At 29.9% G+C, this 17,639-nt stretch overlaps 1 protein-coding gene across 1 annotated transcript; it reads left to right on the plus strand.

Moving 5' to 3' along the window:
• Positions 1-123: 123 nt before the first annotated feature.
• Positions 124-17,319, plus strand: LOC130667716 (uncharacterized). The gene is made up of 5 exons (XM_057469520.1): positions 124-264; positions 10,001-10,071; positions 13,540-13,870; positions 13,984-14,137; positions 14,278-17,319. Exons 2-5 carry the CDS (start codon positions 10,066-10,068, stop codon positions 16,700-16,702), a joined length of 2,916 nt encoding a protein of 971 aa, XP_057325503.1. The 5' UTR covers positions 124-264; positions 10,001-10,065; the 3' UTR covers positions 16,703-17,319.
• Positions 17,320-17,639: the final 320 nt, after the last annotated feature.

Below are 17,639 nucleotides of genomic sequence, written 5' to 3' on the forward strand. Positions count from 1 at the left end.
AAAATCCACTACTACATAAACAATCGTATTCTATAGTCTTAACTACAATAATGTAGTAGTAAAGTAGTAAAAGCAGTGGGGGTACCAAGCGGTTCCCCATTGGAACTGCAGGGGCCACTGTAGTTGCGAGTAACGAGCGTTACAATCGCGGATCACTCACCAGTCTCGATCGATATTTTGTACCAGCGACACCTGCTTCGCTTTATTTTTAAATAAATATATATATTTTTATTTAAGTTAGTTACATAAAAAAAACCCCAAAAGGTACGTCAAAAGTTTGTTTCAAAAATAGTGTGTGTTAATAAATTGAAATATTCATTTTAAATTGAGTGACTTCTAATATTTTTCATATAAATCGTGATTTATTTTTAACGTCACTGAGATCGCTAATGTTCCCAGGATTTTAAATGCATCAAGGATTTATTTAAACGTGTCCTTGATATTTGTAATATTTTATTTATAGATTTAAAAATTTTTTTTTAACTTTTTACATTTTTAATCGGTGGTATTAACATTTTTTTTTGTTATTTTTATAAATTGGAGAAAGCAAGTGGTTTGGGTTGATGATTATTATTATTATTATTATTATTATTATTATTATTATTATTATTATTATTTTTATTATTATTAATATTTTATTATTATTGTTTTAATGCATGAGGATAAAGATAAATATAAAATATATATAAGGATAAAGAAAGAAGTCTCGAGAAATTACTTTAGTTGAAGACTTTGGAACGCGACCTGTAACGGAACCGCGAGAGTTTAAGTCTTGTCTCAACTATTATTATATAGAGTTGAGTCTTGACTTGAGTTTACTTGACTTAACTTGACTTGACTTAACTTTAGTTGTATAGTAAAAGCAAAAAAATTTAAAAAGGGATAAAAATGTAATCTTCTTCCGCCTTTTCTCCTTCACCTTTTCATTACGTCACGCGTGAATGCCAGGTCACGACAGGTTCATTTTTTATTTATTGTTTAGTATTACAATTTTTTTTTTTTTTTTTCCTAAGGATTATGAGTGTAAATGATTGTTAGATAATTCGTTGCATTGTAGTTTTAATTTATTAGACTTTTATATTGTTGACTGAAACGTAAGAATGCTGGGAAAATTTATCATTTTTTTTAATAAACGTCTCCAGGATATTTAACTCATCAACTTTATGTGTAATTTGTAAAGATTTAAAGAAAATACTTTTATTAAATTTTTTTTTTCTTTTTTATATGGAGCGGCTTTTGTACCTTTGATTGGGATTAACTGTAAACACTTTTTATAGAGGATTTGTACGATTCAATTAGATGATTTCAAGTGTTTACTTGTGATTTAGACGACAAAATGATAAATTTAACAATTAACTTTGGTTTTATTTATTTTTCTTAGTGATTATTGTTTTCCTTAATGGTAGTGACTGTATTTGGTGAATAGAAATTTATTAAGAATGAGTGTCTAAAGTTTTTTTTTTAGGCGATCGGAAAAAAAAGTGAGATCACACGGAAAGTCCGAGAAACTCTTTACGGCTCGTTACACATACGGGCGTGCATCTGTTGTAGCAATTTCACTTTTTATTTTTTTATTTGTTTTACTAATTATATGCTTGTAATGATAATAAAAAAAGAAGAGTAATAATAAACAAATTTTTTTTTTTTTATTTAATTGCTATAATAGTGAAAAAAATCAACAATTACTCATTTAAAGACATCGTAAATAGTAATAAAATTTATTTCTCATTGTAAAAATAAATTAGTAAGTTTTTTTTTCAATGCCAGTTAAGAGTAAGAAAAATAATTTGAAAAGTTATAATTTAAAATTTATTTTATTAAAAAAAAAATTATAAATAATTAATTTTTTGATTAAAAGTTATAAAATGAATTTTTCATTGGAATTATTTAATAGTAGTTATAAATGAAAAGAAAAAATTTTTTGTTTATTTATTTATTTTTTTTATTTTTGTATAGTTAATTTTTTTTTTTTTTAATCATGAAAAAATGTATTGGAAAATCCCGTAAAAAAAAATCGTTCTTGACAGTGAATTCAAAAATTGAGGCAATTTTGAACTTTGAGTCAAACATTTTTGGAACTTTAAGATAATTACAAGTGTGAAAATTTTTTAACTAGTGTAGACTTTTTTTGCGCGTTTCTACTTTTTTTTTACTTTTTAAACAAAAATGATTTGAATTACAAATTTTTGGAGTTCATTAAAACTTCATAATTAACACTAATCACTTGATTTTTGGACTATATGTGGACAAGTCAAAAAGTAGAAAAAAAACTGAACTTCCCCAAAAGTTCTCATAAGTCAACAAATGTTCGTAAATATTTTCAAATCGTTTATATTTTTTTTTTACCTCATACCCGAATACTTTAGTAAAAGTCGTAAATGTTCATAATTCCTAAATCATTCTTTTTTTTTTTAATCTTTTTTTAACCCAAAAAATTATCATATCAAATTATTTTTGTTCAAAGAAACTAAAAAAAAAATTTCGATCGTAATGCACACTCTGATGCTTCGCATCATGAGTCGTGCAAAAATACAAAACGCGCAGGAAAAGTCTCCACCAGTTAAAAATTTATCACTTTCTAATTTTTTCTTAGTTCAAAAAGTGCTCAACTTAAAGTTCAGAATTGTTTTAATTTCGGAAATTCACTGTCATGAACGTTTTTAGAATATTTTTGGAACCAACTTTCTTTACACGGGATATGAAATAAATACTAATTTTGAATGAAAAAGAAAAAAAAATTTGTGACAATTATTATGAGAAAAAATCTATGATAATTATAATGATAATAACATAAATGAATATTTAAAAATCACTTAGATTGGATAAACGTAAATTTCTTAAGGTAAGGCGGGATTCACGTGGGACTGACCTAAAAAATAAATGAAAGTGTTTTTTTAATGAAACAACATAGTATTTATCAGGGACATTATTATATATGGATTAAAGATGTTGAGTCAGATTCTTTTGTCTTGTAATATTAATTTAAATATCATGTCATGATACAGAAAAAAATTTTTAATTAGACCCGTTAATGGTTAGCAATTAAATCAAACGTTACTGTCATTACATCAAATAAAATAAAAAATATAATAGTAACGACAATAACAAATAAGTGCATATTATAAATATATAATAATAAATATAGTTATGATAAGTATCTTTTAGTGCCATCTTATATAAATTCGAGGACATTTAAAACAAGGACACGGGTTGAATGAGATTAAATAAGATTATTTATAATATGACATAACGTTAGTCCTGTCAATATAATATATCTATGTATCTTCAGCGTGCATTGAAATCACTTTAGCTGTTACTCAATGTTAATGTGTTTATTGTCTTGCTAAATTAATTATTTATTATTAAATTCTTCCGGATATTCTCGCAAGTAAATGTTTAATTATATATCTATTGATATGTCTTACGCATTATTCATATAATTATGAAAGAGAAAGTTCATATTTATAGACAGTTAAATATAATTATAACTGCTTTAGGTAAGAGTTATTTATTTAAATTCAATCACTTGAAATTTGCAAAATTTTATTTATTAAAATTTTTTAATTAAATAAAATTTAGTTATTGACTGTCCTGTATACCAGCATTCAAACTTTTGGATGAAGGGTTTGATAATTTATCGTCTGGAATTTAATTAAATTGTGCGAATATAATTATTAACTAATGGCTCTGTTGAAATATTTAAGAAAATTTTTAACTCTTGGAATCAATATAATTGTCATCTTGTAAAAAGAAGTTATTTTTTTTTTAATTAAAAAACGCGTACGTCGATAATTAAAATAAATTATGAGTAAATAAAAATATCTATTTCCATGGATGACATCGATGTATTTAAAAATAAATTTCGTTCAATTAAAAATTAATGTTATTATTATGTAGGAATAATTATTTTTTAATTTATCGGCAAAAAAAAAAATTCTTTAGGTTTCAGTAGAAAAAATTTTCTTCTTTTAAATTTTAAAAAATTGCGGGAATATTTTAAATTATAAATTAATTTTTTAACGCAGATTAATTAGATTTCATTAAGTCTATAATTATAATTAGCAGTCCAATGGTAAATTTTTCATCAAATTTATAACATCAAAAAAATTAATAGATAATTATGATAAATTGATCTACAGTCGTACAAAAATAAATGATTGGTCCGATAATTTATCCAATCCGATTTCGAATTTACGTAATAATCAAAACATAAATGTCAATCGGATAATTTGTCAGGTGAAAAAATTTCAAGCTATTTAATACGAAGAATTCAATTATTAATTCAAAAACGCCGGGAGTAAGAATGCACCCGGATGATTATTCCTTCCATTCCCAGTAGAATTGATCACGCGAGAGATCAAACCCAAGAAGTAAAAGAGTATATAAGAGTCGGTTATAAAGAAAGACGAGTAAAGAGTAAAGAGTATAAAGAGTTTCTCGGTATCTATCTCACTCCCATTTTATTTAGTTCTTACTCTTTCATCTTGTTTTCATCCTGTAAAACGTCGACGCGAACGCCAGAAGATCGGAACCGGTCCTGCCGCGGGATAGTAGTGTCCTGTCGATTTAGCTGCTGTTGCTCAACTTTAAGATCTCAAAACTTAATTTTTCCATCGGGTACCATAAGCACTTTTAAACTTTTAGCTGACGATGACGTCAGTGGTTCAACCTACCAAATATACATATAGGTTATTCATCTCAGATTTTAATTTAATTCGTCTCACAATCTCCTTTACAGCTTGATAAATAATTCATTCATTCAATTTACTTTTTAAAATTTAAAAAAAAATATATACATATATTTTTTTATCGATAAATTTTTTTTTGTACACAGTTCGAATTCTTAATGTCAAAAATATATATCAATTCAATTCAATACACGTTCAAAAATTAAAAAAAAAATTAAAATTGAATTTTTTTCTCGACAAGTTTTTTTTAATTATAATTCAAAGTCCACTTGTATTAAAAAGAAAAAACAAAAAAAGTTTAATAGCATTAAAAAATTTTTTTATAAAAATAGATGAATGAAAAATAATCAAGTGTATTTTCAAAGGCTAAATAAAAAAAAAATTAATAGATATACATATGAAAAGATTAGAACAAATATACATGTCTCAAATAGTCTAGCGAAGTTTGTAGATATTTCATTCGTAAAAGTAATATTTATTTTTTACTTTTTTACAAGTCTAGATCCCGTGTCTGTAGTTTACAAACGTATATGTAGATAGTATAGTACAGTATGTATGTATGTGCGTATGGTATTGCTGTGATATGATATAAAATAGAAGAGGGAATATGTTCTGTAACTGACAAGAAGCTCTACTCGTTCTCCAACGCACGCAGCGACTACACCAGTGAAAGTCAAGTCGAGAGTTTGCGCAACGAGATCAACGCGTTCTGTCTGCTGTCTCTTACACACAGCTCGCGGCTTTTATTTAACTACACTACACCCAAAGCCTCCAACTTATACTTTTAAGGCGCGAGCGTGGGCTTATCGTTTCGCGATCAACCAATTATATATATATATATATATCGATAATAAATTTAATACTTTTAGTTCACTTGTAAATTGTTAAATACTCAATACTCTTATTTATATTTCATTACATAAATATTTACACGACAAACATTTACTCCTATTTTTTATTTCGATCCGATAAAAATTATCTGATAAAATGAATATTTGCATGGTAATAATATTTATGAAGATATATATATATATATATATATATATATATATATATATATATATATATATATATATATATATATATATATATATATATATATATTAGGGTGCTTCATTTCAGAGCAACATTTTTTTTTTAAGTGCTTGTGGAAAAAATCATAGTTCAACACAAAAAAAAAATTTCGCGAAAGAAAAAAAATTCTATGTCGATTATAGACCTAGCTCATCGAAAAATTCGATTTTCCCATTTAAATAACACGGGAAAAATTTTTTTTTTAGCTTTAAGTATTGTTAACTCATTAAACTAATCAATAGATCGAATAGACTAACACATATTTTTGTAGAAAATTGAACGCTACAAAAAAGGTCTCCTATCATTTTTCGATAAACCCATCTGTTCAAAAGTTATTAGAGCTCGAAGTAAAGTTGGAGATCTTTTTACTATTCCAGCGAAACTATCAGACATCACAAAATGTTGTAGAATCTTTTCTGTTGACAATTTTATTCTCTAAAAATTTTTATCAGTAAGGTTTTTTGAAATCCAGCACCGTTTTCTAGTTATTTCCATTTTAATGTCGAGCTCTTGAAATCGACCAGAACCACTTTATTAAGAGCTTGAAATTAAAATGAAAATAAATAGAAAATAATGCGGAATTTGAAAAAATTTTACTGATAGTAATTTGTAGAGGATAAAATTGTCAACAAAAAAGATCCTACAACATTTTGTGATAAGTCTAATAGTTTCGCCAGAATAGTAAAAAGATCTCCAACTTTACTTCGAGCTCTAATAACTTTTGAACAGATGGATTTATCGAAAAATGATAAGAGACCTTTTCTGTAGAGCGTTCAATTTCCTACAAAAATATGTATTAGTCTATTCGATCTATTGATTTGTTAACGAGGTTAAAATTACTTGAAGCTAAAAAAAAAATTTTTCCTATGTTATTTAAATGGGAAAATCGAATTTTTCAATGAGCTAGGTCTGTAATCGACATAGAATTTTTTTTCTTCCGCGAAAATTTTTTTTTTGTGTTGAACTATAGATTTTTCCACATGCACTTGAAAAAAAAAAATCTGGCTCCGAAATGAAGTACCCTAATATATATATGTATATAATTTAAAATAAATTATATTATTAAATTGCACTGTTCAGAGCGTAAAAAATAACTGTTATTACAAACTATGTTGTTAATAAAATTATTTACTGTGAATTTAATACTTTCATCATTATGTCAAATTATAATAATTAAATAATACTGTTAATCCGTTTAAATTTTTCAGTTATGCTTTCAAACATCAAAGGAAAAATATAATTTAGTACACTTCCGTTAATCTCATAATTTCCCACGTCATGTTTAGGATATTAGCGAGTAGTAGTAGTTGTTGTTGTTGTTGTTGTAGAAGCTGTAGTATGGTAAAGATGAGAGAAAATTGTCGAGCTGAGTAGAGAGTTAGTTTATATCTAACATATTTCCCTTCATTTGACACGCGATTCTACTTTTTAGCTTAAACTATTTTACTAATGCCTTTAGGGTATTTTGATATGTGCTTTCGCGAATTACATATATGTAAGCGTGACGTATCATAAACATCCGAGAAAGCTTCAAAGAGAGTAAAAGAGTAAGAGGGAAGAAAAGAGAGGAGTTTTATATGTGTGTACATATAAGTACAAGTTTAAGTTGAGTTGAGATGATACAAGTAGAATAGTATAGATCCTTGGCAAGACGAAAACGATCCCGACAAAACCCCATCGGCGTATTATCCGTGTACAGGAATATAAGTACATCCCTTTGGCAAGAGTTAGTGTGTATATACGCAGTGAGAATGAATAATGGGCAATGAAACTCGGCGAGGAATTCGAGGCGGGTTAGTCTCTGTACTCTTGCGGGTGTGCCCCGTTCAGTTTCAGTATTCTTTTCTCGTCTCTTATGTTATGCTGTTGTTGTACTGAGATATAAAAGAACCTACGTTCAGATATTGTATATGTACCTTATGTTACCGCTTGCTTTCTACAATCTTCATACTTTATTTTTATACACTATTAAACTCACCATACGTCGTAAATTATTTTTTTTACAACCAATTAAAATTTTTTAAATATTTATGTGGAAAAAACATTTCGTCAATATTCATTTATTGATTTTTTATAAAGCTCTAACATGAATTTTTTTAATTACTAAGGAAAATAATTTTGGTAATTATGCAGAACTACGGTCTCACTTATTTTTGGTGATAAAAAATTCAAATGTCATTAAATTTTTTTTTTTAAGATTCGACTTCATGGAAAATTCATAAAAAATATATAAAAGTACTTAATATTTTATTCAAATTGAAAAATAGAGTTGAATAAAATAATTTAATTTTGCATCTTTTATAGTTAATTTTTTAAGTGCACCAATATTCGGTTAAAAAAAAAAAAAAATTAATTGGTCGTAAAATTTTTCCTTTTAATTAAAAAAGTCTTATCTGAAAAAATTTTTCCTTAACGACTTTTCTAAAATACAAACAAAATCATTATTTCCAAGATCTACATAAACCTTTAAAACTAACCCGTACATTTATTTTTAATGATCGCGATATTTCTGTTCATATATGCGCCGCAAATGAGAAAAAATTTTATTATTTTTATTATCTAGTCGAAAATAAGTGAGATTGCATTTTGGCATATAATTACAATATTTTTTTTCTAGAATCAAAAATATATAAAAAAATCGGTATATCGGTTAACCCTGCGGGCCAGCCCCAAAACTTCCCGCTGTTTTCGAGCCCGTTGAGCTCGAAAACATTATTGTGAATACATTTTCGAGCTCTTCGAGTCCGCAAATACTTTTGTATGCCATTGTTTTGTAAAAAACCATTTTTTAGCATTTCTTTCTCCCACGATATCCCGCGAACGAATTAACCGATTTTGATGGTTGAGGTGGCATTCGACGCGGCTTATAAAGCTCTAGAGCTGAATAGATTTTGGAATCAATCCATCAAGCAAATTTAAAGTTATCCAAATAAAACATTTTTGAAAAAATTCTATTTTTGAAATATCTCCGAACGCACCCTACCGATTTAGCTCAAATTTTTACAGCTTCAAGATATTAACAAGCCGCGTCGAATGACACCTCAAAGATTGAAATCGGTTCATCCGTTCAAGAGTTATGAATATTTACATACATACGTACGTACGTACGTACGTACACACCTACATACACTCGGACATCATCGTGAAATTACTCAGAATAGCTCCCGAGAAACTCAAAACGTCAAAATCTGATAGAAATTCGGTTTTTGCAAATCGGACCGAAACCAATAACTTCCCGAATTTTTGAAAATTTTCAATCTTCTTAGCGGGAAGTTAAAAAAAGTAAAATAATAATTTTTTTTTTAAATAATAAATTTATGTTAAATGAACAAATATATTATGAGTAAATAGTAAATCCACGCCCATTAACACGTAATTCTTCGTAGAAAAATAAATAATTTAATTTTCCAAGTACATATAATAATACTATAACTTACTTACAAACCTATAAAAAACAAATGTTTCATAATATTTAATTTATCTTCAATGAAACATTTAATAATAATATTTTTTTAATAATTATGTAAGCAAGTTGATTATAATAATTAGTGCTAACATTTTTTAACCCTCAGTTAAGGCTCTTTTTTTCTATATATATATTAATAATTTATTTTTACATCTTATTTTTATCGTCAATAAATATCCGAGCGTTTAAAATAATTCAAGAGGTGGAGCTCACGTCATTTTTCGCGTTAAGGTAATTGCGCTTGCATGCTAACGAAGCGATGTCTAATTGCCACATGTCGTATATCCAAGTATTTGTGTGTTATCACGTATGCTATACGTGCAATGATTAAAGTTTATGACATAAAAACAAAAGTTTAAATAAATAAAAAAGTTAAAAAAAAATACTTTGTTTTATTTTAATAAATAACTAAAATAAAATAATTAAAATTCTACTGGTGTATTTTTAAATACGTATTAAAAATAAATGAGAATGCTTGAATGAGATACCGGAAATGAGTAAGGCCGGATTTTCTTAGGGCTTGAAAATAAAAAAAAAAAATAAAAAAATAACAGTAATAATAACGATAGTAATCAACAGAAATTAAATTCATTAAAACAAATCAGTGGATAATACAAGTAGGAAATGATGATCAGTAATTACAATAAATAATAATTATATTATTCAAATAATAATTGCGCAATTAAATTTCTACGTCCGTCACCTACGTGATCGATTAATCAGTGAGATGATGTGTATCATTATGTAAGAAAATTGTCATTTGTAATTACAGAGTTTGAGTCATGACGTAGCTACAGTAACCGGTTTAGGGTTGAGGGGACTGTACTGGACACTAAAATGAAGGTAATTATTTTTATAAATATCTAAATTAATTCATAATATATTTTATTTATTAAGACATTTATTATTTTTATTAATCACTCGACGTCTTTTAACACGTTTTTCATTATTTATGATTTTTAAATCTGGAAAAAAGTTATTTTTAATTAACGGAGCCCTAAATCTTGCAATATACTTAGATCTAATTTTTTCATTATATAGATCTGTATAAATCTATAAGTTTCTATAGATAAAAGCCAAAGAGTACAAAATATCAAACTACAAAAGTTCAAAATTTTCATCTAAAAAATTTTAAAAGTTAATACCAAAAAAAAAAATCAGATTTGGGATGATTTGCACAAAAAAAAAATTTTACTTGCCCTAAGAAATTTTTCCCATTATGAATTGAAAACGAAAATTTTCTTGGGGCGAGAAAAAGTTTTTTTTAGGCAAGAAAAAATGTTCTAGACTTTTCTTGCGCCAAGAAATTTTTTCTAGTTCTAAGAAAATTTTTGTTTTCATTCCATAATTCAAACTTTTTCTTGCGCCAAAAAATCCTTATTTTCTGTGTGCAAATTTCTGTAGATCTAAAATTAAAAACAATAAGATCTATCGTCCCCTTTCTGAGTAAGCCTCGTAACTGCAAAGTTATAATTTTTTCAGAAATCGGTCAAAACATCTATTCTATTACACGTGCGTTAATGGAAATATTAAAACTCAAAAGTCTCTCGAATATTCTGTTATAATTATTAAAATTTGAAATTTTTTTTTCGCAATAGCAGTACTAAAGAATGATTTTCACTCATAATTTTAATTATGAAAAAATGCAGTTACGAGGTTTACCCAGAAAGGGGACGCTATGGTGATCAATAAATTTCTTTAGATCTAATTTTTTTTTCGCGCAAATTTCTATTTATTTATTCGATGAAAAAAAAATGGATTGTTATATAATTTGTAAAATAATAAAAAATATAATCTAAGTTATTACATGTAAGAAAATAGTTATGATACCTGTCAGATCAGGATATGTGTATATATAGATATATATGTTGATAATACAAGTTGTCCGTTGGTAACGGTGTCTCTGTGCACTAGAGCATGCTATACTTTAGAGCAAAGAAAAAAAGACCAACATAAGAAATGATATATATATATATATATATGTATATATATGAATTGTAAAGTAGCTAAAGGAAGTAATGCACTCGTGCTAGCAAACCAATACTTGAAAGAAAATAAATAAGAAAAACCACTTGTTTGCCCATTCTTGGACAAAATTCCTTCGCGGCATGATCATCGACGTGATTCACAGTCTTGGGGTCTTAACAACTCAGCTATATTTGCATAAGTTACGTATATTAAAACCTAACACGACGACAACCACGAAAAAAAAATACTAAAACAAACAAGAAACAAAAAAGGATACGGATCAAACTACACAGCTAATACTTATAGACCTACCTAACACACTACCTCCACATCTGTAAAAAAGCTTTCACGGTGTAAAAACACGAGCAACATTTTTTTTTTTAAATAAAGTGATAAGAAGTGACTCAACAAGTTAAGACGTGTGATGCTAAATCACATCTTCTCCCTCAATGATCACCGGGGTTTTTTTTTCTTTTAGTCATTTCCGATGTAAACACGCTTGACGTCACGTCCAAGTGAATAAATTTAATCCTAACCACAGACTGGTCTATACCATAGATACGACAGACTCTGCTAATACGAACGGATGAAACGGACAATTTAAATTGTCGAAGGTTCACGGAAATCTATCATTACACGCGGCCTCAATACAATTGTTTAAATCTTTATCTGTACTGTACCTACTTTTAAACGTCCCTGATACATTTTATTAACTGCTAAGGACTTGTTGATTGCGAGATAAAAATTTTTATATTATTAAATATAATATTGCACAAAATGAATCGAATGTTCTAAGAATGTCCTTGTATAGTGATCGAATTGCACGCACGTGCATAGTTGCTTTGACAAACGGCTTAAGAGAGTGAAAGTTGTGTAACTGGAATTCAGTTGCTAAATTTTTTTTAATGCAATTTATCGTCACTCTTGAATGCATTACTTGCTCTAGTTATAAATTAACTTCATTATTATTATTATTAATGATCAAATTCCAATAGTATATAATATATAAGTCTATATTTATAAAATAAAAACTTTTACATTTTGGAACCCTCATAAATTTTAAACTTCTTGACATGATACTTTCACCACTCGATACAACATCGCTCGAAAAAGGTTTTAGGCTACTTATCATAGTTAATTTCTATAGATATTTATTTCACGTCAATAAAAATATAAGATGTCATTATTTTTCTTAATATTTTTATCTCTCATCGTTCAATTATTTACTTTCGTTCAAAACTAAAGATGGTGAATTCATTTACAAATGGAATTTGTAGCAAAACTATACATTTTAGAAAAACATGTTTAAATAAAAATTTTTTGGAAATTTAATTTTCTACCAAAAATATTAGGGAACTTATTGACGTAGCTTTGGTAGTTTTTAAGTTATAGAGAAAATAAATAAAGGGTCAAGTCATCGAAGAATAAATTAAAAATTATTTTTTTACTTTGTGTTGCATTAACGTCTAAATGAATAGTTGTACGAAAAAATGCCCGTGTAAAAAAAATTCGTTCCAAAAAGATTCCAAAAAAGTTCCGCATGTGGAACTTCTAAACATGAGACAGATTAGAACTTCGAATGGAACTTTTTTGGAATATTAGTAATTTTTATAGTTAAAAAAAAGTTTTTATGAGCAAATTTAGAGTCAAAAAAGGACGTTTTTGGAATTTTATATGGACTTTCCAAATAAGCTCCAGAATCACCACTTTTGACTTTTTTATGGACTAAAAAAGACGTTCCAAAAACTTTCCAAAATCACTACTTTTGCATCTTTTGAAGACTAAAGACATTCTAGAAACATGCCAAAATAGTTCAAAAATCTATTTTTGAATTTTTTATAGAACAAAAAAAAGCCCATGATAACTTCCAAAAAAGTTCCAAGAACGTCCTTTTTTTACTCTAAATTTGCTCATAAATACTTTTTTTTTACTATCAAAATTACTAACGTTCCAAAAAAGTTCCATTCGAAGTTCTAATCTGTCTCACTTTTAGAAGTTCCACGTGCGGAACTTTTTTGGAATCTTTTTGGAACGAATTTTTTTTACACGGGCATGTTATGAAACCTTTTTTGTAGAGAATTTAATTAGCTACTAAATTGTTTCTGTACATTTATACCATATCTGTATTAGTTTAGCTATAATTTTTAATTTTTATCATAAACTTTTAAATGTAAATTTAAAAGTTTTTTATAAAAAAAAAAATAAAAATTAAATCGCCGACCAGTGAAGCGGACAAAGAGACTGCGGGAAATCAATAGAATATAAAATATATTATATATTGTTTTATTTTATTTATAATTTATCATCATGTTATTTAATATTATATTTGTTTTTTAAAATAAGATGTGGACACTGTTGCTGGTGATAACGCTGTCCAGTGAAGCGTGGACACAAAGCAACTATGCATCCCAAGGCAATAGTATTGAATATCAACCAGGATTACCACCAAGCACAATACTCGATGGCAAAGTTACTAAATTGGACGAGCTGTCACCGATAATATTTCTCAATCGTACAAAGGCCTATTTGAATTGTAGTCAAGGTAGTATGCAGGTGGAATTAAAGTTTGATGAGCCATTCTACGGTGTTGCCTACGCTGATTTCGATCGTAACAGCGCCTGCATGGTAAAGGGACGTGGGTTTAATTATGCTGAATTGGAACTGCCTTTAAAAGGTAACGTTTAAATACCCACGGTCATTTATATATAGTGGGATTATTTTCCTAATCAATAAAATTTTTATACGAATAAAATAAATAACTTAATTTAATGGATAATTTTTTTTTAGGATGCGGTACAAAACAAGATCCTCAGCGTGTTTTTACCAACAACATTGTGGTTCGTTTTCATCCGGGACTCGAAATGGATGGGGACGAAGTTATTACGATAATATGTCGTTATCCACCGCCAATAACACCAAAACCATCAATAGCCGAACAAGTGTAAGTTTATATCAGATATATAACAGCATGCATTAATCAATGTACCAATTTCCGTGGCAATTTCGCACATGAAAACAGATCAGAGTACATCCGGCCGGCAATTTAATCGTTATTCACGTTGGTTATTTTCTTTTATTTAGATTACCACCAATACCCGCAGAAGGAGGAGTACCCGAGCCGCCACTAAAAGGTTTTCAAATTTTGCTAACAATTTGTGCTCTCCTTTTCCTCTCATTGTTACTACTGGGACTGGGATGCTCGTATTTGTGTCTAAAACGACGCAATATCCGGGTAGTTCATCGACATCCATTTGGAAGTGCAACGGGATCTGAAATAACAAAATTATCCGGCTCTTCGCTCGGTCATCTTTCGATGTTTGAGGGTCTTAAAATACCACGTGCCCACACATTATTACACACGGCCGCCTCGTCTTCAGGTAGCGAGGCAAACCTTGTAATCGATCATTCAGACACTCTTCCAAGCGATTACCCAAGCGAGAGTCACTCCGAAGTTGGTATGGAGACAACAAACGCCTACGGTTTTGATGAAATTATACACTCGACTCGTTCTACAACGTCATTGACACCTGGACTATCCCAAATCGATGAAGTACGTTCACTTCCGCCTTCTTCAATGGATTCTTATGACAACAAAGCTTATATACATGATCACCAAAATATACATGCAAGTTCATTATATTCTGAAACAATGACCGATATTGATTCAACGCGAGCAACAACTGCTACGTCACGAATTACTACTCGACATCCGATAGCCGGTTCTGTGGAACCGAAATTCGATGTGCAAATGAGGGTTAAACGAGCTCCACCACCACCAAGTCCATTGCCATCAGAATCTGATGCCAGTATTGCTTTAGAGCGTAATTTAACGACAATCTTGGAACGGGAAGAAACAATTCGTTCAATGGAAAGTCCTACCCCGCGTATGACAACGTTCTCATATGTACCAGAGCTTCATAGTCCCCCTAGTAGTATGATATCCCGTCAGCAGACACCGCCAGTTTACTCGAGAATCTTACGTAAACAAGCAGAACGTGAGAGTCACGAGATAATAAACGGATCAACAGTACAACAAGGATCACCTGCTACGACACTACACCGCCCGCGTTCTTTGACAACACTTGAAGAGTACACGGAAACGAGGACAATGACCGAAATGACAGATGCGTCACACGCCAAATACAGAGTCGCAAGTATATTAGCACCTACACCACCACCACCACCGCCAATAGTACCAACAACAACAACCCACACATCTACATCTATTCAGCAGCGTGAACATATTCGTGAGGAGGTTGAACCCCTCGTTGAGCCAGTCGTTGCACCTAGACGTCCTGAGATAACGACGCACGAAGTTGATGACGTATTTTTACGTACCGTCACCGAGAAAAAAACAATTGAGGATGTTGAACGTCATAAGCGACAAGTCACAGAATACTATGCTCGTAAACCAGATCCTAAATGGGACGTCACAATTCGTAACTATCCCGCAGATGAAATTCCACCAGCACCACCGCAGTGGGAAAATTTCTCAGATGTCAGTTCGGCATCTAATTTAACAATAATCAATGATCATATACATATGCGTTCTGCGGATGAAGTTGATTCGACAATAGAACCAACATACAGTCGCGCAGAAATGCCATCACGATCGCCCCATGGTTTAGATTCCGAGAGTATGGGTGATCAGTGGGAGACACTTTCACGAGTATTAGAACCGCAGTATGCCGGTGAATTGACAGACGATGAACGTGAAAAATGGCGGGAAGTTATTACCACAGAAAGTACTCTACGGACATTATTGTCAGAGGCTATTGTTAAAGAAGATTATGAATTAATTAGAAAAGATGCTAGGTACCAGACTTTATTCCCACCAGCAAAATGGGATGTTATTATAAGAATATTAAGTCCACCACCAGCTTCTTCAATAGCATCTAGTAAGAGTGGACAGAAATATAAGCGTAGCAAAGGCTCGGAGTGGGACAGCAGATCGAGAAGATCTTCTTTGCCCACTTTATATGAGTATGACAGTGATGGGGGCACGTCTATCAGGACTCATGATGTTCCGGGTGCACCGTCTGAAGATCGTGCACGTCGTTTAAGTACAATGACACGAACAGGAAGTGAAGTTGATCTGAGATCTGAATCTGAGACTATCAGAAACTTTAAAATGCAAAGAGATGACGTAAGTGTCAGCTCTTATGAAGCGGACTCAATTGTCAGATCACTAAGTCAACCGAGTTTAGCAAGATCCTCAGAATTTGCTGAACACTGGGGACTGCCGGCAAGAAACTTGCGTACTTGGGCACCTGAACCTGAAGACATTGCCAGTTCGCCGGACACCACGCCGATGGCTATCAGACGAGGTGATCGAGTTGAAGTCATGACCTCCTTCGACTCAGGCAATCATCCTGGTCCAGGTGGACTTACCAGCACCTTCACCCGATCTACGAGGTACTCGGAAAGAGAAACTGTACGAGTTACTGAAGCTCCTAGACATTCTGGCTGGTTTCACGACGATTCAGAACCCGAAATGCAAATTTAAATAATTTACGAACGAAAATTATTAACAGTTTTCTTATTATAGATCTTTTTACTGTAAGATCTTTTTTAAAAATAATTTAAATTACGAACAATTCCATTGATCTTAATTTGTCAAACAAAGAATTCAATAGCCAGCTAAATTCGGTGCATTGATTTTCCCAAATTAAAACATACTGCTCAACTATTTCCAATAATTGCGGAAAATTTAATTACCGACCTACAACTAATTAATTTACTATTTTAATTAATTTACCATTTAGTTGATAATATATATGTTTGTTAATTGCTGGTTAGATCAGTGTAATAAATTTTTTTTCCTTTTCAACGACTGAATAATTTTGTTTGACAAATCAAAGATCATTGAATCGAAGCACCGAACTTGCCGATTTTATGAATGAATAGATAAATATATTTTTTTTTTATAATCTATACATTTACACTGCCAAGAGTTCCGTACTGACGATGGATTATTTTTTTATTATAAATAATAATAATGAAAAACAAAATAAATCCAACATTACATTGCCGATTTAGAAGACTTCGATTCTTCATTAATCGATACTGCAGTCATTTTATAACAAACATGTATCTATATAGATATATATTTAAATACTTTAGCGTACTGCCTTTAATTTTTTTTTATCCTGCATGCTTTTGTATTAAATTTATCCATGTAAATGGACCAGTACTTTTTATACTTTTTAATTTTATCTAGATCCGCATTCGGACTAGACATGCCGGACTTTCCACTTGCCACTCGAATATTCAGTCTCCAAATCGTTAAATTTTTTTATTTTCACCCCTTTTTAGAGAATTAATGTGTGTACTTTTTTTAACGAGTGGGACTGTAGAGTCTGGCCTTGAGCCTCGATGTAAAAAGAAAATAAATCGAGGCCAGTATTTTATATCATTTTTTTACTTCATCATCTAGATAATTA

Source organism: Microplitis mediator, chromosome 5 (genome assembly GCF_029852145.1).
Source record: "Microplitis mediator isolate UGA2020A chromosome 5, iyMicMedi2.1, whole genome shotgun sequence".
In the NCBI taxonomy this organism is placed as follows: domain Eukaryota; kingdom Metazoa; phylum Arthropoda; class Insecta; order Hymenoptera; family Braconidae; genus Microplitis; species Microplitis mediator.

Coding starts and splice junctions, on each gene's coding strand:
- LOC130667716 (XM_057469520.1), top strand. Junction 13,871..13,983: donor ATTGGAACTGCCTTTAAAAG/GTAACGTTTAAA, acceptor ATTTTTTTTTAG/GATGCGGTACAAAACAAGAT. Junction 14,138..14,277: donor CCATCAATAGCCGAACAAGT/GTAAGTTTATAT, acceptor TCTTTTATTTAG/ATTACCACCAATACCCGCAG.